Source organism: Cnephaeus nilssonii (genome assembly GCF_951640355.1).
Source record: "Cnephaeus nilssonii genome assembly, chromosome: 19".
In the NCBI taxonomy this organism is placed as follows: Eukaryota; Metazoa; Chordata; class Mammalia; order Chiroptera; family Vespertilionidae; genus Cnephaeus; species Cnephaeus nilssonii.
Window position 1 is genome coordinate 34376519 of NC_137090.1, and position 24477 is coordinate 34400995.

The 24477-nt window shown below is 43.6% G+C and overlaps 1 protein-coding gene and 2 pseudogenes across 3 annotated transcripts in view; 1 reads left to right on the plus strand and 2 right to left on the minus strand.

Annotated features, from left to right (window-relative positions):
• The window catches only part of VPS53 (VPS53 subunit of GARP complex), a 148432-nt gene that overhangs the window by 93190 nt on the left and 30765 nt on the right, over window positions 1-24477 (plus strand). Inside the window, exons 14-17 of the mRNA XM_079798870.1 lie at window positions 4643-4885; window positions 8487-8634; window positions 14359-14441; window positions 15899-15977. Coding sequence (XP_079654996.1) covers window positions 4643-4885; window positions 8487-8634; window positions 14359-14441; window positions 15899-15977 — 553 coding nt within the window. The remainder of the gene's footprint in view (window positions 1-4642; window positions 4886-8486; window positions 8635-14358; window positions 14442-15898; window positions 15978-24477) is intronic.
• Window positions 17486-17911, minus strand: LOC307115648 (small ribosomal subunit protein eS1-like; annotated as a pseudogene). Its single transcript has one exon. The product of its transcript is annotated as a small ribosomal subunit protein eS1-like (transcript).
• Window positions 18286-18774, minus strand: LOC307115649 (small ribosomal subunit protein eS1-like; annotated as a pseudogene). Its single transcript has 2 exons — window positions 18712-18774; window positions 18286-18432 (listed from the first exon to the last, which is right to left on the minus strand). The product of its transcript is annotated as a small ribosomal subunit protein eS1-like (transcript).

Here is a 24477-nt window from a genome sequence, read left to right on the forward strand (position 1 = left end):
AGTTGGGCTCAAGCTAAACCTTGGCTCCCCAACCCCACAAGCCATACCAGATCCAAATCCTTGGTCCTAACTAAAAGGAAGGAGAAGGCGGCGGCAGCGGAGGGGGGAGAGTAACAAACTAGTTTGAGTGCCCTTGAATTAGCAAGTTCTGTAACTTCCTGGGGACCTTTGGGGGTTTGTCCATGCTTACCTCCTTGCCAGCTTTTCCTGACTGTCATCTTCCTCTCCCAATGCCGTCACTCCTTTACTTCCCATGAGAACATTGTTTCCATATGCCGTGCGCAGGCCCAGCAGAAGAATCTGCCTTGGTCATCCATCGATAAGTTTGGTCTGCAATGTGGTTTTTCTTCTCATTGTGTTTTACTATTTACCTCTAGTGATACTACTCCGCAGAAGTCTCTATTCCTAGGTCATTTTATTTATCAATGGAACTCCCAACAGTATTACACAGTTCTTAGGCCCCAGCTACAGTGAAGAGGGGAAAAGACACCATCTACATCCATGACGTGTTTCTTCAAGCTGAAGAGAAAGTGAATAACAGCAATAATCAAAATACCATATATCTGTCTAGTGCTTTACAGTTTTGAAATCAAAGCATAGTATAGTGCAGTGGTCGGCAAACTGCAGCTCGCGAGCCACATGCGGCTCACGAGCCGCGGTTTGCCGCTCTGTTGACTAATGAGTTTTCCGACCACTGGTCTAGTGAGTGGATAGAGCTTAACTTTGGAGTCAGACCCAAGTTCATATTCTAGTTCTGATAAATTCTATAGGGAAAATTGTATTATTTTCCTCAGCCTCAGTTTCTTCATTTATTAAATGGGGCTAATAGGCCTTCTACTCAGGTCTATTGAGAGGATTAAATGAGATTATATTTATAATGCACCCAGCACATGTGTTATAGGCTTATAGCTGTAGTGGGAGAGAGAGACCAAAGAAGGATTGTGGTACACAGTGTGAAGGGATAAAGATAGGAAAAATTTGCTGAGGAAATACAGAGGAGTGTATAAATCAATCTGCAGGCTGACTTTTCTCCTTTGTATCTTCTACCTCAGCCAAACCCATCTCCTCCTTCCCACCCTGTCTTCCTCCCACAATATTCTGTGCTCACTTCTGGTTCCGTGCCTTAATTCTCTCACCTGAATCTGCTGTGACATTTTCTCTAGTGTCCTGTGGTATTTCCATTGTCTAAAACAATTGCTCGTTTTGTGTAGACTGCAAAATTAGCATTTTGTTGCTATCTGGGAATCTAACTATCATAAGCATGAGGGTCCTGCCTCCCCAAATAGATCAAAGCCTCTAACACAGTGGTCGGCAAACTGCAGCTCGCGAGCCACATGCAGCTCGCGAGCCGCGGTTTGCCGCTCTGTTGACTAATGAGTTTGCCGACCACTGGGATAGGGGCTTAATCACAAGGAACAACAACAGCCTGTAATTATTGGAATCGGGAGTCTAAGTCAGTGGTCGGCAAACTCATTAGTCAACAGAACGGCAAACTGCAGCTCGAGAGCCGCATGTGGCTCACGAGCCGCAGTTTGCCGACCACTGCTCTAACGGGCAGACACTGGGTCTCGGCCTGAGCTGCGCCTTGACCAGGGCTTGACCCTGTGTACTCTCTAACTTGGTTGTAAGCACTTTCGGGGATATAAGGCGCCTCCTGTGATTCCAGTCAATAAACCGGCCGATGTGCCACACATCCCTTTCTCCAGTGGTCCTACAAGGCGATCTTGCCAAAACTCCAGGTAGTGTTCAGTATTTGGAAGAAATGATAACCTTTGCTTTTTTGTTGTTGTTGTTGAATTCATTTATATCTTATACTGACAGTATTTGACTGGATTAGGTCCTTCCCACCTTTCATTCCCCTCCCTCAGGAACAAAGTGTGGAGGTTGATCAGCTGAGTATGTACTGGGCCGACATAACTGGGAGATGAGGTTCACACTTAAGCATGAGGGGTGGGCCTAGGGGGAGCAGAAGTAACATAAACATGATTCCTACTCTCACGGAGTTATCATAACATACATGAAACAGAGAAGATTCTACTACTACCCAGCAAGCAGCTTCTGCCTTTTGTACCAACTTCAGCTTATTAGAAGTGGCTGTCTAGAGTGCTGTCTCGGGAACGGTTCTGAAATTACACCAAAGACCCATGAAAAAGATTGCCATGATTGATGAGCGTTGCACCGTGGGCCCAGCATGGGAGGCAGTCGACATGTTTCCTGAATATTTCATAGCCTTGCAGTGTAATGTAAGTGTAAGAAAATGAAGTGTCACCTCGGCTGATTTGGCCCAGAGGGTAGAACGTTGGTCAATTCCGGTCAAGGGCATGTACCTATGTTGCAGGCTTGAACCCTGGCCCTGGTCAGGGTGTACACAGGAGGCAACCAATTGATGTGTCTCTCTCACATCTATGTTTCTCTCTCTGTCTCTCCCCTCTCTTCCACTCTAAAAAAGCAGTGGAAGAATATCCTCAGGTGAGGAGTAACAAAAAACCAAAACAAAAAGAAGTGTCAGTGTGTGACAGGACAGATGTTGACGTGAAGATAGAGGATTGTTGTGAAGATAGAGAATTGGTTGTTGTTAATCCTCAGGTGCACCCTGAGCTGAATGGAGAAGTGTTGGGAGAATATTTTTGTGGGGGGAAGCATCTAGGCAAAGGCCCAGAGTCAGGGATAGAGATGGAGCAGGGGCGGTTGAAGTGAGCCTGGCTGGAAGTGGGGGGTGGGGGGGCCACTCTGGAGGAGAAGTGGGAGATTACATGGAAAGGTTAGGCAAGAAAAGGCTGTGAGGAATGGGGGTGGGGAGGCCGGAGTTCCTTCCCTGCTGCTGACCATCATCACAAAGCCCGAGCCTTGGCATGGAGTTCTTGGAGGGCAGAATGGCGGCATCTGGATATAATAAACTTTCAATAACAAAAGCTCTGGTGTAAAATGTCAATTTTCTCCTGTTCCTGCTAATTGATGCTGTGTGTGGTTCTTGTCTTTTTCTTCCTGACTGTTACATAAATACATTTTTAAAGCACAGCTGGATTCCTGTAGCCTTAGACAGCCACCTACAAAGATGCAGAATGTCAAGAGGGGTGGGAACCCCTCCTCCCATTCTTTACACTGCACAACGGTGCAGGGAACAGCCAGTGCAGGCCTGCTGGGTTCTAACTAGTGATGACTCACTACAGCTGAAGCAGAGTCAGTGATGTTTGAATGGGAAATGGGAGGAAAAATGCAGCCGCCATCACCACCGCAACCTAGGGCAAGCCTGGAGCGGCTCAGACCTCTTCTCCCAAGGCGCTGTATGCCTTTACATCTGTAGTTCTAAGAAAAATGGCATTAAAGGAGAAAGGAAGCATTAGAATATTTCTTTTTTGTTTTTGTGTGGGTTTTTGGGTTTTTGTTGTTGTTAATCCTCACCTGAGGATATTTTTTTCCATTGATTTTTTTTTTTTTTTTTTTTTTTTTTTTAGAGAGAGTTGAAGGGAGGGAGGGTGGGAGGGAGTAACAGAGAGAGAGGAAGAGTGTGAAAAACATCAATGTGAGAGAGACATATCGATTGGTTGCCTCCCACACTCGCCCCGACCAGGCCAGGGATTGAACCTGCATCCCAGGTATGTGCTCTTGACGAGAATCAGACCCACGGCATTCTAACCACTGAGCAACACTGGCCAAGGCTAGAATATTTCTTTATAGCTTGTCTTTGTTTAGGCATCTGTTTTGTGGGCGCAAGTAGGTTAATGATACCTGAATGTTTGCTGACATCATAATCTTTTTGTGTTTTAGGAGGTCACAGGGTGGAGTGGTTAAAGGTCTGAGGCTTGGAGCCAGGCTGCTTGGTTTTGAATTCTGGCTCCCCCACTCCCTTGCTGTACGACCTTAGATAAGGTCCTTAATTTTTCTGCACTTTGCTTTTTGAAGGATAGTAATAGTTTCCTACTTCATAAAGTTATTGTGAGCATTCAGTGAAGTTCATTGAAATGACATATAAAATACATAGTGCAAGTGTTCAGAAAGTGATTACTATCATTATTTAGGGTTTTCATTTGTGGAAAAGGGAGATGGTCTAATATGGTAGTAGGACCAGTGCACGCACTTAAGTGGTGGATGTTGGGCTCAACTCTGCCACTTAATTGTGTGACAGACTTTCTGGCCTTCATTTGTTCATCTTTTAGAGCATTCAGTAGTACCTTATCTCCCTCACAGGGGATGGGGTCATATGTGATCATGAAATGCTTTGGAAAGTATAAAGCAGTCTGCAAGTGCCACATTTTAAAAAATATATTTTTATTGATTTCAGAGAAGAAGGCAGAGGGAGAGAGATAGAAACATCAGTAATTGATTGGCTGCCTCCTGCATGCCCCCTACTGGTGATTAAGCCCACAACCCGGGCTTGTGCCCTGACCGGGAATCAAACCAGTGACCTCTTGGTTCCGAGGTGGATGCTCAACCGCTGAACCACACCTGGCTGGGCCTCAAGTGCCACATTTTATTGCTGCTGTTACTATAGGAGTCATGGGGGTGGTGATGATACTGACAGAAACGGGTCTAATTTTAAAAGTAAAGAGCATTAGGAATAATTTACTCATGGCAGCCAAGCACATTTATTTACTTTCACTTTCTTGAAATAGAATAACATTTCAAGTTTTCTTCTTCCTAGAAACCTCGGGGAGCTGATAGATCGGTTTGTGGCGGATTTCAAAGCCCAGGGGCCACCTAAGCCCAACACTGACGAAGGGGGAGCCGTGCTCCCCAGCTGTGCTGACCTCTTTGTGTACTACAAGAAGTGCATGGTGCAGTGCTCTCAGCTCAGCACCGGGGAGCCAATGATCGCTCTGACCACCATTTTCCAGAAGTACCTCCGAGAATATGCCTGGAAAATCCTCTCTGGCAACCTGCCCAAGTGAGTCCTGTTCTCCCTGGTCCGAGTGGGGAAGTAGATTCTAAACACACCTAAATATGGGAATCTTTAAGGAAATCCACTCTGAAGTATTTCCTGAACTCTGAGCGTATCAAGGAGGAAAACAGCCTGATTGAGTTCACAAGGACCTGAGACTATTTCCTCTCTACATTTAGATTCCACAGCTATCAAGACTGTTAGAGGAAATGCCCATGCTGGCTGCCAGCACAGGTCAGATCTTACCACCATGGGCTCGAGGGAGTCGGCCCATTATATGTATATTTCATTTACATGGATTCAACGGTGGCTACTTGGCCAAAAAAGTGAGGTGGTGGTGGAAATAACTTAAAAACAGCAGTTAAGTTATTTCCACTCGGGCTCCATTCAATGAGGGTATGTCCTGGAATGATAAATAGACAAGAGGCATGAGTCTGCCTTCCCTGAGTCTGATTATGTTCCCAAGTCTCTCCTATGGTATGTGTGTCTTGCTATGCTGGATAGAGTCTGATGTTTAAAGACGTAATGGGATTTGGGGGTAGGGAGTTGCATAGCACAGCTTCTAATTATAGTGATTTCACCATAGTCACTAATGTTGTTACATTGTTATTGCTTGAAATAAATGAATCATTACACTAGGGTTTTAGATGTTCTGGTTATACTATAGCAATTTCAGTTGTTATAGAATATGATCTAAGGTAAGGCTTTGAAATTTAGTGATTATGAATCATCCCCGTGGCTCAGTTCAACAATTAGGGAATTAGTTTCTGTCGTTGTCACTAAAAGATGTCCTACATGGGAGTTTTACATTATTTGGAGGAAAGAAAACAAAATCTGTGTGCTCTACAAGAGATTTGAAGTAGCAGATATGTTTTACCAATGAGCATTTCTTTGACTGTGATAGAAATCATTGAAAAGTTTTTAGTAACTTTTGTCCTGATGATCAAAGTAATAGAAGTGCATAGAAGACACAGAAAAGCACAAAGATTGAAAAGAAAAATCACCTATAATCTCACCACCCAGAGAAAACAAGTTTAACTTTTTGGTATATGTTCTTCCAATATATATATATATAATATGTGTGTTTGTGTCTTTGTTTGTTTACCAGAATTGGGACTGTACTGCTTATTATAGCTTTATACCCTGATGCTTTCTTTCTTTTTTTTTAAATATATTTTTATTGATTTCAGAGAGGAAAGGAGAGGGAGAGAGAGAGAGACACATCAATGATGAGAGGGAATCATTGATCCGCTGCCTCCTGCATGCCCCCGACTAGGGATCGAGCCTGCAACCCGGGCATGCGCCCTGACCGGGAATCGAACCCAGGACCCTTCAGTTCACAGGCTGATGTTCTATCCACTAAGCCAAACCAGCTAGGGCTATACCTTGCTGCTTTCACTTAACATCATCCTGGGAGCATTTTTCATGTGTGTTAGCCAGTGTCCCAGCAGGAAGCCAGTGATGTGCTCAGCTGGGATGTTATTAGGATTAAAGCTGCTGAGTAGTCACAGAAATGAGGGCAAGGTAAAAGGATTCCGAGGCACCCACATAGTAGTGGGTGATGGTTACTACTGAAACTCACCTGAGAGGAAGGGCTGAGGGCAAAGGTCTGCCCCACAGAAACTAGTCCTAGAGGGCCAGTCACTGCCAGGACCACACTGAAGCAGAGGGAGTTGGAGGACTATTATTGCTCAGACTTCTCTCTCCTCTACCTCTCTGACTTCCTGCTGCATCTCCCATTGGCTGAATGCAACAGGAGGAGGCCTGAGGGCCAAGAAACCTGGCTGATGATAAGCCATAGAGAAGGGAAGTAAAGAGCAGAAATGGGTCTGGGAGGCCAGCAGAGAATAGTGGGCACTCCTGACAGTAAATATTCATCAAAACATGTTTAATGGTGCCATGGCAATCAAACATATGGAAGAACCTCAGTTAACTCCTGGGATTATGATTGATCATTCTCTTAATTGGTCATTTAGGTTGAGTTTACTATTTTGGTATTTTTAAATAACACTCAGAAAAGCATCCTCGAACAGAAGTGGAACTACTGGCTTAAATCACCTGAAATACACCTCCAGAAGGGTTGTCCAGTGTGATGCTCCTAACCCATAGTGGACAAGAGTGCCAGTACCCTCACACTCTTATAAGTACTCAGAATTAAAATGATTTCATATCTTTGATTTATCAGTAAGGCTGGGCAGGTTTTTTAAAGGAGAAATTTCTCTTTAGTGTTTTTGTTGTTGTTAATTCTCACCTGAGAATATTTTTTCATTGAATTTTTTTTTAGAGAGAGAGAAAGACAGAGAGAAACATCGATGTGAGAGAAACACATTGATTGGTTGCCTCCTACATGAGCCCTGACCAGGGCTGGGTCTGGGGAGGAGCCTGCAATCAAGGTACGTGCCCTTGACCAGAATCGGACCCGGGACCCTTTGGTCCACAGGCCAACACTCTATCCACTGAGCCAAACCAGCTAGGGCTAATTTTTAAGATAAATGCCATTGAATTGTATTTACTTTAAAAAAAATTAGACTCTCATGGTTGAAATAACAGGAAGTTTTATAACTGCATTTTGACATTTTGTGAGCATGTGATTAGACTAAGGTGACCAGATTTTAACATTGGTAAAGCGGGACACCATTGACCAGGGGAGGGGGGGGGTCTGGTCACCTTACACTTGTTTAACTAGCTTACTAGCACGCAGTACTATGTGTATCGTCTGAGAGACAGTTACAAAATGTTTTCGGCGTTGCCAATCCCAAAAAATGCCATTGTTCATTAAGTCCAAACAATGGTGGTCGAATTCTAACAACTGATCAACAATGCGAACTTTGATAAGCAGTTCTTGATAATCAGTTCTCAACAATTATTTGTTATTATTAAAGTTTAACATTATAAAATTAACAAAAATAATATAAAACTCATATCCTGGCTAAATAGCCACATGGCCGCCGAAAACCGTATATTCCCTTCCCGTTCTCCCGCCGTTCCCTAGCTTGTCGTGCATTCTTTCCAAAAATCGGGACTTTTTTAAAATGCCACGGGACGTGGGACAAATTGTTAAAAATCGGGACTGTCCAGCCAAAAGTGGGACGTCTGGTCACCTTAGATTAGACCCCAGTAGGAAGGGATGAGATGCCTTTGGTTTCTTGAGTCAATTGGGGGTTTGGGCAGGAACCATTTCTTAACATGCACTTTTGTACCCCTCCACCACAACGTGCAAATTCCTGTGCAGAATTTGCTTGACTGAGAGAAACAATTGGGGAGCCAGCTCTTGTGCTTCAGATGATCCTGAATGAGCTCGACAGATCAGGAAATGCCAAGCTAAGCAGACAGTATTCAGCAGCCTCCTCTGTATCAGAGTCATCACAGTAAATTTGACTGATTACTAGCTCACTTTTGGAAACATCCTTTCCTATTTCTGATGGTCTGAGAATTTAAACAGATGATAGTCAAGGTGAGGTCAATAGGAACGGACTCGTTGTATGTGGGTTTATTTGGGCCATGTCCAGCCTTTCCTTCCCCCCTTTCTTTTCTTAAGATGTGCAGTTTCCAGTTCAGGAAGCAAATGAGAGTCCCAGCCTGACTACTTCCTGTTCCTTTTCCTCAGAACCACAAGCAGCAGTGGAGGGCTGACCATCAGCAGCCTCCTCAAGGAAAAGGAGGGCTCCGAAGCAGCCAAGTTCACTCTGGAGGAGCTCTGCCTCATCTGCAGCATCCTGAGCACAGCAGAATACTGTCTGGCCACTACGCAGCAGGTGAGCCGCCTGGCCGCCCGCTCCCCACCTCCTTTTCCAGCACCATCTCGGCCCCTTAGCTCAGTTGGTAAGAGTGTGAGCCCTAACAAGGTCACATACAACCTTGGGCAGACCAGTTGGCCTCCCACAGAGGAAAACTGCTGGCTGTCCGACCAGAAGACGGCCATCTCACAGAAGGGCCTTGTTATAGGATCCTGGGCAAGAAAGTATGACTGGTCTCTTCCCCGGAGTTACGTAAGCTACATAAAGGGCATGCCCTCCTAAAAGTAGGTCAGTAGCTCCATCTCCTGTATGAGACCAGCAGGAACAAACTGAAGGGAACTAGGACCCAGGCTCTGGTGGTGATGAGTCACAGCCAGTTATTCCATTCTCAGAAGTTGTACTAGGCTAAGCAGAATCCTTTGGGCTTTTATGTGTCTTCTGGAATTTACATAGCAGTCTCAATCTGCCTAAACAAACAACCATTGTTTGGATGTTGACGTTCAGGAACTGTGAGGCAGGAAAGGGTGATGCCTCTACCGGAGTTCCTCATTAAAAGAAGGAAGACCCAGAATGATTTACCATTCAGCCTTAGATGTGGGATTGAAAGTGCCTTTTCACATTTGCTCTGGAATTCACCTAAAGCCAAAGAAAGAAAGTAATTGGGGAAGGTGCTGCTCTTCCCCTTTTGGGGGTTTATTATTTATGCATGTCTAGAACATAGGAAAGCAGTCATGAATTATGGTTCAGATGGGACAGCTTGGAGCCCCTGTGAGCTAGAGTAAGAATACAGAACAGGCCAAATAAGAAGTGTTTTCCCTAAAACTTCACAGTTGGGGTGAAGCCAGTCAGAGGCCAAGGCAGTAGCATGCTCTGCCTGGGGACGTGGGTAGATTGAGTCACACGGGGGGATGATCTGTCAAGGTTTGGCCTTGGAGCCAGAGACAACAATCCACTTGTTAGAAATAAGGCAAGCCCCCAACTTCAGGGGTCCTGGTAGAACACAAAGCAGACTCGGGAGCCAGGCAGCAGGCAAATACCTCTACTCCTGCAGGAGGGTGTACAGCATGTGGTCTGGGAGCATGGGCACTGAGCCCGTGGTCAGCTCGGCTTTTTAATCCTGAAGCACATGACCTCACTCTTGATTGGAGCTCAGGTGCACAGTCTTTGGCGATTGGCTGATTCAAAGGGAGGGGTTGGGCTTTGCCGCTTCAAGATGGCCACCCCCAGGGGAGCTGCAAGCCATGTGGCCAAAATGGCGGCTGTCTAAACTGTTCTTTGACAGAAAAGATGACTGGTTTATTGTCACACACTTAACCCCGAGAACTCCCAATATCTGTGAGGACCTTTAAGGAAGGGGTCCCAGAGTTCTTGGAGGAAGAAACACTAGTGAACTATTATGTGCAGAACTAGAAAGAATACACACAAGATAAATAATGGTATTTTTAAAGTAAAATAACTGTGGTACAAAAACAAGCTATAAAAATAATGACCCTTGATCCCATCACCCTCAAATAATCATATTAGCAATTTGGAGGTTTTTTTTTTTAATTATTTCCTTTTTTAACTTTTTAAAAAATATATATATTTTATTGATTTTTTTACAGAGAGGAAGGGAGAGGGATAGAGAGTTAGAAACATCGATGAGAAACATTGATCAGCTGCCTCCTGCACATGCAGGGGATGTGCTCGCAACCAAAATACATGCCCTTGACCAGAATCGAACCTGGGACCCTTCAGTCTGTAGGCCAACGCTCTATCCACTGAGCCAAACAGGTTAGGGTTTCTTTTTTAACTTTTTAAAAATGTATTGATTTGAGAGAGAGAGAGAAACATCAATTTATTGTTCATTTACTTATTCAGTCATTGGTTGCTTCTTACGTGTGCCCTGACCGGATCGAGCCACAGCGTAGCTTATGGGACGGGGGCCTGGCCGCTGAGTTGTCGGCCAGGGTGGAGGTTTCAATGGCTTTTCATGTGGGAGCCAACCTGGATAAGTCCTGCTGGTCAGAGATGGGACAGGGGAACATCAGTGAGAACCTGAGCCACAGTGGATGGAAACAGCAAATATTATTCCATCCGTTTGATTATAATGATTTTTTAAAAATTCATTTCTCACACTTGAAGACCCTAAGAAACCATGGGAATGAATTAAAGAGTGGTAAATAAAGGGGAAGTTCTTATCCTGCCTTTCCTATCTGACTTGTACTCAGGATAACCAAATAGTGGACAATGGGAAGTACCTCTTTATAGCTGAATTTTAGTTAATCAATGAAGAAGAAAAGATAGAATTAGAATTTTTTAAATGTTTTTATTGATTTCAGAGAGGAGAGGAGAGGGAGAGAGATAGAAACATCAATGAGCCCTGGCCAGTTTGCTCAGTGAATAGAGCGTCGGCCTGCGGACTGAAGGGTCCCGGGTTCAATTTCTGGTCAAGGGCACATGCCAGGGTTTCAGGCTCTATCCCTGGATCCCTGGTGGGGGATGTGCAGGAGGCAGCCGATCAATGATTCTCTTTTATTATTGATGTTTTTATCTCTCTCTTCCTCTCCCTTCCTCTCTGAAATCAATAAAAATATTTTTTTAAAAAGAAAAAAAAATAATAAGAAACATTGATGAGAGAAACATGGATCTGCTGCCTCCTGCACAACCCCCACTGGGGATCAAGCCCAACACCCAGGCATGTGCCCGGATTGGTAATCAAACTGTGACCTCCTGGTTCATGGACAACACTCACCGGCCGGGCTAGAATATCATTGTTTGTACTTCCTAATGGGATAATGGATTTGGGCATTGACCATCAGTGGCTGCTGTTACTACAAAAGGAGAGACAGGCAAACATCATGCATCTAGCCCAGCCGGTGTAGTTCAGTGGTTGAGCATCGAACTATGAACCAGAAGGTCGTAGTTCTATTCCCAGTCAGGGCACACGCCCGGGTTGCAGGCTCGATCTCCACTAGGGGGCGTGCAAGAGGCAGCCGATCAGTCATTCTCTCTCATTATTGATGTTTCTATCCCTCTCTCTCTCCCTTCCTTTCTCTGAAATCAGTTAAAAGGACATATTTTAAAAAAAGAATCCGAGCAATAAAATTTTAAAAACAATTCCAAGCCCTAGCTGGTTTGACTCAGTGGATAGAGCATCAGCCCGTGGACTGAAGGGTCTTCCGGGTTCAATTCTGGTCAAGGGCACGTATCTTGGTTACAAGCTCGATCCCCAGCCCTGATCAGGATGCTTGCAGGCGGCAACCAATTGAGGTCTCTCTCTCACATCAATGTTTCTCTCTCTGTCTCTTCTCCTCCCTTCCACTCTCTCAAAAAAAAAAAAAAAAATCAATGGAAGGATATCCTCCAGTGAGGATTAACAACAAAAGCCAATAATGTATCAATATTGGTTCATTAATTGTAACACTTTTACACTTAATATTTGCAGGGGTATTTCATTCATTCATTCATTCATTCATTCAATAGATCTTTATGAAGCAGGTGCTGTGGTTGATGTTAATTAACAGTGGTGAACAAAGTAGCCAAGTTTCTTTGTCATGGAACTTAGAAGTGATGGACGACCCCAGGTAATAGATATGTCACTTCAATTTTGTGGTAAGTGCTAAGCAGGAAACAGGTGTCGCAGTGCTAGTGAGGGAGCTGCCTACAGAAGCAGAGTGGAAGAGAAGGGCCTGCCCTGGGGCAGTTGGCTGGGCATCGTCCAGTGCACCAAAAGGTTGCTGCTTAGATTCCCAGTCGGAGCATATGCCCAGGTTGCAGGCTCAGTGCCCAGCAGGCGGTGTGCAGGAGGCAGCTGATCCACTCTCATATCGATGTTTCTCTTTTCCTCTCCCTTCCTCTTCCTCTAAAAATATTTATTTAAAAAAAGAGAAGGACCTCTGAGGAGTGACATTGAAGCAGAGACCTTAGGGTTGGGAAGGAGACTACCAGGTGAGAAGCTTGGGCGGGGTGGGGTGGGGGTGCTAGGGAGTGTTTCAGAGAGAGGGAGTAGGAAGTTGGAAGGCCATGAGGGGGAACAGACTTTGGTATTTACAAAACTTTAACTGGTCAATGTAACTGAAGCCAAGCCAGCAAGGGGGAAAGCTGGATGTGGCAGGAGAGAGACAGGACCCAAATCAAGGGTAGAAGTTTGGATTCATTTTCAGTGTGGTAGGCAGAGGCTGCTGAAGAGTTTAAGCATTGTAAGCCTGCACCACAATTTGTTTTATCAGTCCCTTGTAAATATACGTGTAGATTGTTTCCAGTTTTTCAATAACAAACAGTGTTAGAATGTGAGCTTTATGAGAACGGAATCTTATTGTTTTGTTCATTGAATAACTCCATAACTCTTTTACAGAGCCTGGTACAAAATGAGCTTTCAGTAAATATTGGTTGAATTCATGAATGCTGCAAAGAATACTTGCATATCTTTGTACATTGTCCTCTTTATTTCATTAAAGTACTTTTCTAGATCTGAAATTGCTGGCTTAAAGGGTGTGTGTATATTTAATTTTTTGCTTTTTAAATAAATTGTTTTCCAAAAAGATTACACTAATTCATGCACCCCTAAGAGCATTTTTAAAATTTAAGGCAAAACATTCGTTATTCTTTGTTTGTGTAATAAATAGGTCTGGGAGTGCTAGGTGAATCAGTTTCTGGGATGGTTGGAGATATTTACAATTCCTGGTCAGTTATATTTTTCTTCGAGGCACTGGTAACATGGCCAGGGTTTTTCTCCTAGGCCCGTGGTCGGCAAACTGCGGCTCGCGAGCCACATGCGGCTCTTTGGCCCTTTGAGTGTGGCTCTTCCACAAAATACCACGGCCTGGGCGAGTATTTTGAAGAAGTGGTGTTAGAAGAAGTTTAAGTTTAAAAAATTGGGCTCTCAAAAGAAATTTCAGTCGTTGTACTGTTGATATTTGGCTCTGCTGACTAATGAGTTTGCCGACCACTGTCCTAGGCTGTAGACTGCTGAAGGCAGAGACTCTGCTTCTTTGCTTTGCCTCAGTTTCCCCAACACCTTAACCCAGTGGGTGGTGTGTAGGGGCGCTCAGTGAAGACTGTAATACTGATTTTGTTGCCACCCAACACCAGAGGTTTCCAGTGTTGGGGAGTGAGCCTGCAGTGGATGAGTAGTGAGTATCCTAAAAATCAGGGTCTTTTTTTAAACTAGTGAAATGGCTCTGGCCAGTGTGGCTCAATTGGTTGGCGTGTTATCCCATGCACCGAAGGATCGCGAGTTTGATTCTGTCAGGGCACATGCCCGGGTTGCAGGTTCAATCCCCAGTTGGGGAGCATCCAGCATCCAAGAGGCAACCAATCTCTCTCTCTCTCTCTCTCTCTCTCTCTCTCTCTCTCTCTCTCTCTCTCTCTCTCCCCCTCCTTCCCTCCCTCCCTACCTTTCTCTCTCAAATCAATAAAAACATATCCTCACGTGAGGATTAAAAAAAATTAGTGACATAAATTGTCAGAGTGTCATAAGAAACAATTACAACGCAATGCTCACGGGCACAGGTTCTAGAGGAAGTCTATTTCCTGGTCCCACCACTTACTGTCTTGGGTAGGTCACTCCTCCATTTCCTCATCTGTAAAATGGGGATAGAAATAGAATCTTCCTCATGGGGTTGTGAGAATGCAATGAGTCAATACATGAAAAGGGCCTGGAATTATGCTTGAATCATCAGACTCAGTCCATGTTAAGTATTCTTATTATGGTTCTTATTTGGATAATCATTAAGCATGTTTTTCTCTTTCGTCTAACAGCTGGAAGAAAAACTCAAAGAAAAAGTTGATGTAAGTCTGACGGAACGAATCAATCTGACTGGAGAAATGGACACATTCAGCACGTATGTACCTCGCACACACTTGCTCATGGCCTGCCCTTCACAAAGCAGCATGTCTCAGGTTGTGGGCTTTAGGTCACTACAGAACCTTAGAGGTTTCCAGGACCTTCTGCTGGATCAGGATCATTCTCCACCAGCCACCAAGAACCATTAGAAGCTGGTGCAGCTGCGTCCCATTCTGTCTCCTCAGATAGAATCATTTTTAGCTTCTAGGTTTTTATTGTTTCACTATTAGAATAACAAAAAGAAGAAAGCCCCCCTGGGCATCCCTGAAGGAAGGTCAGATCCAAGGCCTCCTATCTGCCCCACTAAATCCACAGAAGGCCAGCCCCACTCCAGTGTTTTAGAATATAAAGCAGCGCCCCAGCCGGTTTGGCTCAGGGGATAGAGTGTCGGCCTTGGGACTGAAGGGTCCCAGGTTCTATTCTGATAAAGGGCAGCTACCTCGGTTGCAGGTTCTATCCTGGGCCCTGGTCGGATGCATGCGAGAGGCAACCAATCAATGTGTCTCTCACATTGATGTTTCTCTTTTCCTGTCTCTCCCCCTCCTTCCACTCTAAAAAACCAATGGAAAAATATCCTTGGGTGAGGATTAACAAACAAAATAATTTTTAATAGAATATAAAACAGTGATTTTCAACCTTTTATCTCCTGGTACACATAAACTAATTACTAAATTTTTGCAGCACACCAAACAATATATATGTATTTTTTTGCTGATCTGACAAAAAAGTAGGTATAATTTTGATTCATTTACACCAGAAGTCTATTGTGTTGGCTGTTGTCATTTTTATTTATTTATCAATCTAAGGGAAAAGAGGTCAGTACCCCTGGCTAAATAGTCAGGTATTGTATGTTTTAAAAATCCTTGCAGCTCACCAGTGTGCTGTGGCACACTGATTGGAAATATCTGGTGTACATTGTAAGCAGCCAGATTTTAGCTCTGTGTGTGTGTGTGTGTGTGTGTGTGTGTGTGTGTGTGTGTGTTTGGGTTGAGGGGGTGTCTGTCCAAGGTTCAAACTGAAAAGCCTTCTCGAAGTAGTTCTTTCCCTGGTGTTTCTTAGCAGTATTTTAGTTGTGGTCATTACATGAGATTGGGATAGGCTGAGCTTGCTCATCACCACTTTTTGAGGAAAAATTAAAGTTTTAAGTCGTTTCTTCTCCTTTGTACTTTTGGAGGTAGGAGTGAAGAGAGATTCCAGGTGCAGCGAATTGAAAGAATTTTGTGTCCTCAGTGAGGACACACCTAAATATGACCAGGACAGGCAGCAAGAATGAAGAAAAAGCCAAGTGTTCCTCGTTGTCACTAACTCCCTTTTGAAATGAAACTCGAGTGCGCTGAGTTTCTGATGAAATGATGAATCTCATTTTACACGGGTGCCTAAAACATTGGGAAGGGCTGTGTCATTTAAAAGTCCTTTTTGGGAAAGTTCTGACCTACGAATTTGTTTGACTTGCAGTGTCATCTCCAACAGCATCCAGTTGTTGGTTCAGGACCTGGATGCCGCCTGTGACCCGGCCCTGACTGCCATGAGCAAGGTAAGGGTTTGGGAAGTGTTGCTTCCCAGACGTCCGAGGGTGACCCCAGATGGTTTCTGTCAGCTCTTGCCCGGAGCGTCTTCAGGCTCTTCAGTGCTTAGAGCAGGGGTCCTCAAACTTTTTAAACAGGGGGCCAGTTCACTGTCCCTCAGACCGTTGGAGGGCCGGACTATAGTTTTAAAAAAAAACTATGAACAAATTCCTATGCACACTGCTAAGTCGGCTGCTAAGCAGGACAGGCAGCGGAGGCAAAAACACCCAGCGGGCCGGATAAATGTCCTCGGCGGGCCACATGTGGCCTGCGGGCCGTAGTTTGAGGACCCCTGGCTTAGAGTATCAGTCAGGAGGAGAATGGAGGAGCTCGAGGAGTTTCCCAAAGGGCTCAGTTTATCTTGTACCTTCAGTCCATCTCTTGTCCTTTTTTAAAAAATATATATTTTGCCAAAGCCGGTTTGGCTCAGTGGATGGAGCGTCGGTCTACGGACTGGAAGGTCCCAGGTTCGATTCCGGTCAAGGGCATGTACATTGGTTGCGGGCACATCCCCCGGTGGGGGGTGTGCAGGAGGCAGCTGGTCGATGTCTCTCTCTCATCGATGTTTCTAGCTCTCTATCCCTCTTCCTTCCTCTCTGTGAAAAATCAATAAAATATATTTAAAAAATATACATATATATATATATATATATATATATATATATATATATATATATTTTATTGATTTCAGAGAGGAAGGGAGAGAGAGAGAGGAACTTCAGTGATGAGAGAGAATCATTGATTGGCTGCCTCCTGCACGCCCCCTACTGGGGATTGAGCCTGCAACCCGGGCATGTGCCCTTGGCGGGAATCAAACCCGGAACCCTTCAGTCCGCAGGCCAATGCTCTATCCACTGAGCCAAACCAGCTAGGGCCTATCTCTTGTTCTTTGAGAACAAGACAGGGAGCAGATGGGTTCGGTAAGTCTAAAGGAGATGTGAACTTTGGTTAGCGTCTGATACGTGCTGATGAAAACTTTTAAGTGTTCTCACCAAAATGGGTGCTTTTGTTAGTAACTTCTGGCTCATCTTCATTGTTGCCCACTGAGAGGATTTTCTGATTCTTTCTGAGCTCTGGTGCCCATGCAGGATTGTTTGATTGGGTTGTGGACCCCAGTGTTCTATTATCTGAGCAGCCCGTCAGTTAGCTCTCAGCCCTCCGTTGACACGGACCACATGCTGCCTTGTGTTGCTATTTAGCTTTTATGTACCTGTGTCTTTTCTTCCTAAAGGGATATAAATTCCTTAATGCATGGACCATGTAGAACAAGTGATTAATTGAGTTGGAACAGGCAATTCTTTATTGACTTATAAGCCAAACAACATGAAGCTATCCACTGTACAACTTTCTACAACTGAGGTCAGCAAACTGCAGCCTGTGGGCCAAATTAGGCCCACTGCCTGTTTTTGTAAATAAATTTTGTTTGGTTTTGTAATCACAAATAGGATTTTTTATTTGTCACCATTAAGTCTGAATTTTAAACAGATTCTTGAACCGGAGGCTCAAACCCATCAGCTCATTCAACTTTAGCACCTGTCTCCATCCCCAGTAGCTTTTGCAGAACTGCTACCTTCACCGTGAAGCTCCATGAGTTTCCCCAATTCAGACTTGGGCTTCTTCAGCTTTGACTTTTCTAAGAAAGACATCATGGAGCAGATTAATGAATTGGCAAGACTTTTCCAATGTTCTCTGGAATCAGTTTATTGACCACTTCTTTCAAGTCATTTGTCTGCACCTCTTGGGTCATGATTTCCATCATCATCTTCCAGATTTGGTGGGCCTGTTCATGCTGAGCACAAGAGGCCTTCCAAATCTGATTCTTGTGTTTTTTAGTAAAACCAACACAGAATAGACGAAGCAAATAACCATCGGTAGTCTTGACATCAACATGAGCTTCAGTCATGGTCTGCCTTTGTTTTTTATCCTCACCCGAGGATATGTTTTTATTGATTAGAGAGAGAAAGGAATAGGAGAAAGAGAAACATCGATGTGAGAAACATTAATCAGTTGCCTCCCGTATGAGCCCTGAACAGGGATTGAACCCACAACCTAGGTATGAGCCCTGACTGGAAATTGAACCCACAACCTTTTGGTACAGGACAATGCTCCAGCCAACTGAGCCACCCAGCCAGGGCTGGCCTGCCGTTTTTTGACATGGAGCACACATTTTGTGTCCATGGTAAGATCATGCCATGGAAATTAGGCAGATTTTTGTCCTGAACATTCTTATATTGATTTTCCTAAATGGAACTGCATCATTTTGCATATCGGGTAGGCTCACTTCAAAAACACAACCCTTGAGACCATTAGATAGAATTTTGTTCCTTGAGTTCTCGTGATGATGAATATTTTTCCAATGTTTCTTATACCGAACATAGCTGGTGCTTTCTCATCAGACCAATCTTTCTTAGAAAATGGATCGACCTCCCTAGCCAATGTGGCTCAGTGGATAGAGCATCAGCCTGCAGATTGAAGGGTCCCAGGTTCGATTCTGGTCAAGGGCATATACCTCAGTTGCAGGCTCGATCCCCAGCCCTGGTTGGGGCATGTGCGGGGGGCAACCAGTCGATGTGTCTCACATTGATGTGTCTCTCTCACATCAATGTTTCTCTCTCTTTCTTCCCCCCTCCCTTCCTCTCTCTCTAAAACTCAATGGGAAAATATCCTCGGGTGAGGATTAACAGAAAAAGAAAATGGATTAACCACTTTCTTCTTGGCTCCCTTTTTGCCACCTTTTGTAAGTCACTTGTTCTTGCCGATTGCCATGGTGCTGCTCAGAGAGCCGAAAGATGCAAATAAAGTTTTAAATAAAGGTGTACATAAAGTTTTATTGGAACATAGCCATACTCATCTATCTATACAGGGTGGGCCAAAATTAGGTTTACAGTTGTCTGTATGGAAAAAATACAGTAATTAATAAATAATAATATAAGAATAAAGTCTGGGGGTGGGTCACAAGAGATCAACCAAAGAACTTGTATGCATATACGTATGACCCAAGGCCTGGGGTGCGGGGTGGGGGTGGGCTAGAAAGGGTCAGAGGGAGAAGAATAAACTCTGTGTTTCACATACTCACAACTGCAAACCTACTTTTGCCCCACCCTGTATATTGTCTGTGGCTGCTTTTTGGCTACAAGGGCAGAATTAAGTAATTGCAACTGAGACCATATGGCTCGCAAAGCCTAAAATATTTACAATCTGGCCCTTTAGAGAAAACGTTTGCCAATGCCTATTTTAGTCTTAGACTCTTGTAGCATTCTTACAAATTCTGGAGAAAGAACTTCTCTGGGGTATACTGGCCAGTAGCAGACCAAGCACAGTGGAAAGAACACTGGCTTTGGAGTCAGACAGGCTTAACTCCCCTCATTTTTCCTCAGCGGGTGTTGAGCAAATGACTTAACCTCTCGGGGCCCAAGTTACCTTCTCTGTAAGTGAAGTCAGGCATCTGCTTCCGGAACTGTGAGGATGGGGCACAAAGAGAGTGACTGACCCGGTGCCAGTAGATGCTAGTCCTCTCCTCTTGTCAGGAGGAGTGGCTGTGTCATGAGGTTTTGTTAGCAGACATTTGGTCTGAATTTGGTTTTGTAGTAGATTGTAAATATTTAACAAAAATAGGATTAAACCCGAAGCTTAGGCTTCAGGGTTTTATGAAGCTAAGTGGGGAGTCCTGAAAAGCTGATGTCACAGCTTTTCTATTCAAAAGGTGGATTCTGTCGCCAATCCTGGCGATGTGCATTTCCAGTATTCTCAGTGTTTACAAGCAGAAAACTCTGAGCAGGCAGGTCGAGGCTCACCCATTTTCTTAAAGGAACATGGCTCTGAAGATCCATTTTGTGGCTTCATCCCTGGCTGCTGGTGAACACTCACTGTATCCTGAGCATGATCCGTTCCAGCTGCCATCTCTCCTGAACTGCCACACACTGTAGATCGGAATGCAGCTGGTGAAAGAATTTTTACATTTTCCAAAGAAGAGGAGATTTTTTTTTCTTCTTTTAGTAAAACAACAGTTGTAGGGGATTTAACACTCCAGGTGTTGCTTATATGAACTGTCAGTTCACTAGGTGGGTTTCCCTCAAGCCCCCAGCCCCTAGCCCTACCGCTCATTTCTCCCCCAGACCCACACCAGCAAATACTAACAGAGACCATACCTCCCGAATCTTTTGTTTATATCATAGGAAAACCACAGGCTTGGGAACGCAGCGGCTGGGAGGCTATGGCTCTTTGTCTGAGTCTTCTGGAGTTCTAGCAAAATGAAATCCATGTGATGAAAATGACTAGATATAAACAAGCCAAGTGGTCACAGGGTGATTCAACATACACTGTCTGTTATTGGTGCCTGCATCCTGTTTTGTGTAGTTTCTTCTAGGATTTTAAAAAACTTTTGTTTTGTAATAATGCTTATTACTGTCTCTGATTCCATCATTTTTGCTGCTAATTGAACAGTTCAAATCAGACTCTACCCAGCACGGTGCTGGGAGTTGCAAGGTTGGGAAGGATATAGATCTTATCTCAAGGTTCTTAGATTCCAGAAGGTGTGGGGCAAGAGATGTGTGAGATGAGAGGGATGCCCAGATAACTGCAATATAGTACCATAAAAAAATCAGTACCATAAGAAAAGTACAAAATATTCCCTCTTTCAAAGAGGGGAGAGTTTATATCCTGATGGGGAGATGAGAAGAGCCTTTGTAAGGAAGTGGCATTTAAAATAGACCATGAAGGATGGTGCAGTTTTGAACTAATTTGTGATTAGGAGAGCATTCCGAACAGGGTGACAGTATGAACAAAGGTTTGTAAAGTGAGGAAAGATCAGAACTTTGTCAAAATGGCCATTCTCGTTACACACCTTTGGAATTCCACAGGATACTCTGTACTTGCACTTACAAGGGAAACAGGGCTGCCCTCAAGAAGTTTATATTCGGGGGGCGGGGCGGGGGAGGGCTTTGAATAACTGGTGCTGTAAATAAATGTACTTTATAAGCCTTGGCTGGGTAGCTCAGTCGGTTCGAGCATTGTCCCAATATGCCAAGGTTGTGGGTTCGATCCCCAGTCAGGGTACATACAAGAAACAACCAATGAATGCATAAATAAGTGGAACAACAAATTGATGTTTCTCTCTCTTAAATCAATTTAAAAAAATTTTTAAGTTTTAAAATATGTATTTTATAAATGATAAGAAAGTGAGTGTTGGGCTTACCAAAGTAGAGTGGAGGTGTTGGATGATACTGAGTTTGACAAAATGGATTGAGCCAAACAATTTAGTTATGTCCTTCTCCTGGGAGGACACCTGATTCTCATTGAAGGCACCCTGTGACCTCCTCATTGGTTAGCATGTAGGGCTTTCATCATTTGTCCCTGCACTACTTTGTTCGTTCGGCAACTCCTATGCATATACCTAAATACAGTCTCCAGGCCACTCTCACTTCCCTGGATGCTTTACTCTTTTGTGGTTTCCATGCCTTTTCTCATTCTATTCTTTCCCCACTATTGTCTGCCTAGTGAGCACATCCTTTAAGAAATGTCTGCCCCCTCTTTAAAAATTGAGGTAAAATCCATCCTTTGAAAGTGTATACTTCAGTGTTCACAGGGCCATCCATCCACCACACTGTCTAATTCCAGAATGTCTGCTACACCAAAAGGAAACCCTGTTCTATAGCAGTCACTCCCTGTTTCCCTGACAATCGCTAATCTACTTTCTGTCTCTATGGATTTGCCTTTTCTGGACATTTCACATAAATGGAGTCGTACAATATGTGGCTTTTGTGACTGGCTTCCTTCACTTAGTCTAATGTTTTCAGTGTTCATTCATGGAATAGCATATATCAGTACTTTGTACCTTTTTATGGCTGAATAATATTCCACTGTATGTTTATACCACATTTGGTGTATCCATTCATCAGTCACTGAACATTTGGGTGTGTCCACATTTTAATTATTATGAATAATGCTATGAATATTCATGTATGAGTTTTTGTGTGAATATATGTTTCCAGTTCTCTTGCATATATTATACCTAAGAGTGAAACTGCTGGGTCATGTGATGGCTCTATTTAACATTTGGAGGTATTGCCAAAGTGATTGCACCATTTTGCATTCCTACCAACAGTGTATGAGGGCTCTCAGTTTTCCATAACCTCACCAACACTATTTTTTTAAAATTATAGCCATTATAATAGTGAATTGGTGTCTCATTGTGGTTTCAATTTGCATTTGCATTTTCCTGATGACTAAGATGTTGAGCATCTTTTCATGTACTTATTGGCCGTTTGGTATATCTTCTTTGAAGAAATGTCTATTCAAATCCTTTGCCCATTTTTCTCCCTTTTTTTTCTTTTTAACATGTTCTGGGATACTTTTCTAATTGAGCTTTTTCCTCCAGTGGAGAGGGTGGGAGGAGGTGAAGCAGGGGAAGTGCCTCCTAACACCTTGCCAATGCCAGGAGCCCAAAACTTGGGTGCCCTAGAGGCCAAGAAGGGAGAGATGGCCAAGGGGATGTACAGGTGGCTATAGGGTGCAGAGGGACTCAGAGGGAGGTTTCTAGGAACTAGTGAGAGCTGGATACACACCCTGCAGCAGCACATTGCCATTTATGGCTGCCCCTGCTGATTGTGGCCTGATACACAACACGGAAGTGGGGTAGGAGGGGAGGAAGGAAGAGAGAAACAGAGAGGGAGAGAGACAGAAACAGAAGGAGGAAGGGAGAGAGAAACAGAGATAGGGACAGAGCAGATGTAAGAGGTACTGAAAGAGAAGGAGGGAGAGAAAGATAAAGATAGAGAGATAGAGATACTTTGCCCATTTTTAAATTAGGTGGTTTGCTATTGTTGAGTTGTAAAAATTCTTTTTTCTAGTCTGAGACTAGACCACTAATTGAAATATGATTTGCAAATATGTTCTTTTTTTCTATGGCTTGTCTTTTTACTTTCTTGTTCATGACCTTTGAAGCACTAAAGTTTTTCATTTTGACAAAGTCCAATTTATCTATTTTTTTCTTTTGATACTTGTGCTTTTGGTGCCCTATCTAAGACACTATTGCCTAATCCAAAATGACATTTTCTTCTAAGCATTTTATAGTTTTAGCTCTTACATTTAGGCCTTCTTATTCACTTTGAGTTAATTTTTGTATATGGTGTGAGGCAAGGATTTAACGTCATTCTTTTGCACGTATACATCTAGCTTTCCCAGTACCATTTGTTGAAAAGACTTTTCTTTATCCTTTTGACACTCCTGTTGAAAATCAGTTGACCATAGATATATGAGTTTACTTCTGGACAGTTAGGTCTATCCCTTAGATCCTTAGGCCAGTGCTATACTGTTTTGTTACTGTAGCTTTGTAGAAAGCTTTGAAATCAGAAGTATGAATCCTCCACATTTGTTCCTTCTCGAGATTGTTTTAGCTGTTTTAAATCTCTTGCAGTGTCACCATGTTTTGTCTTACCAGAGTGTCTTTCTTCCTCAAGACACCACAGTATATAGACTACCTCTCTATTTTGTTATACAATTGTTTTTCCATTTCCGCCTCTCCTATTAAGCTTTGAACAACTTGAAGCTTATTCCATTTTGGGTCTACATAGCATAGCATAGTCCTTGCTTAACAGTAGTACAGTAAGTCCTCACTTAATGTTGCTACTTTAAATGAAACAACTTATAATGAAACCAGTTTTACCATAAGCTAATGGATATAAACAAGAGTTACGTTCCTACCGCATTATAACAAAACGACACCGAATGACACAATGTTATTCCAGGACTTGCTGTACTCCCTGAATGACTTTGAAGCTGAAGAAGGCAGGAAGAAGAACTACTAGTAAAGTTTGTAGACACCCATTTGACCAAAGAATGGCGACAACAAAAAAGATGGGTAACTGTACTGAACAGATTGAGCTGTGTGGAGCTGGTAGACTAGAGCAGGAGACTTGAGTGTCTTATAGGAAGTGGCATCTGGCGCTGACTGAAGAAAGGTCAGAATTAGGAAATGCCCACACCCACCTATTAGCTCCCCCAGGTGTGGGCAAGAGCCCTGCTGCTGGAAAAGGAGAGGAAAACACAGAGGGGCAAAGTTTAGTAGAAAACATACGCACAAACGGCCTACCTGTAAGCAGGCCAGGCCCATGTGGAAGAAGTGAAATATGAGAGTTTAGTGGTTTCTCTGAAACTGTAACTTTGAGATTATAGTAGTGTTGCTGAAAAGTGATGTGAAAATTACCTTTGAGACCACTTTTCCCTCCCATATTGCATTATTTTCTTAGATGAGCTCTGTGAGATGAGAAGTGAAGTCACTTGTCCATGATCTCTTAGCCAGCAGGTGGCAGAACCAGGATTCAAACTCAGGTCTCTGCAGCATTGTACCATTTTCATACGTACAGAATCGGAGTAAGTCATTTTGGAATATGTGGAAACTGAGGCAAGGCAACTTAAGTGATTTGCTTAAAAGTGGAGGAGCAGTAAGTCAGTGTGTGCCCAGTACTACTA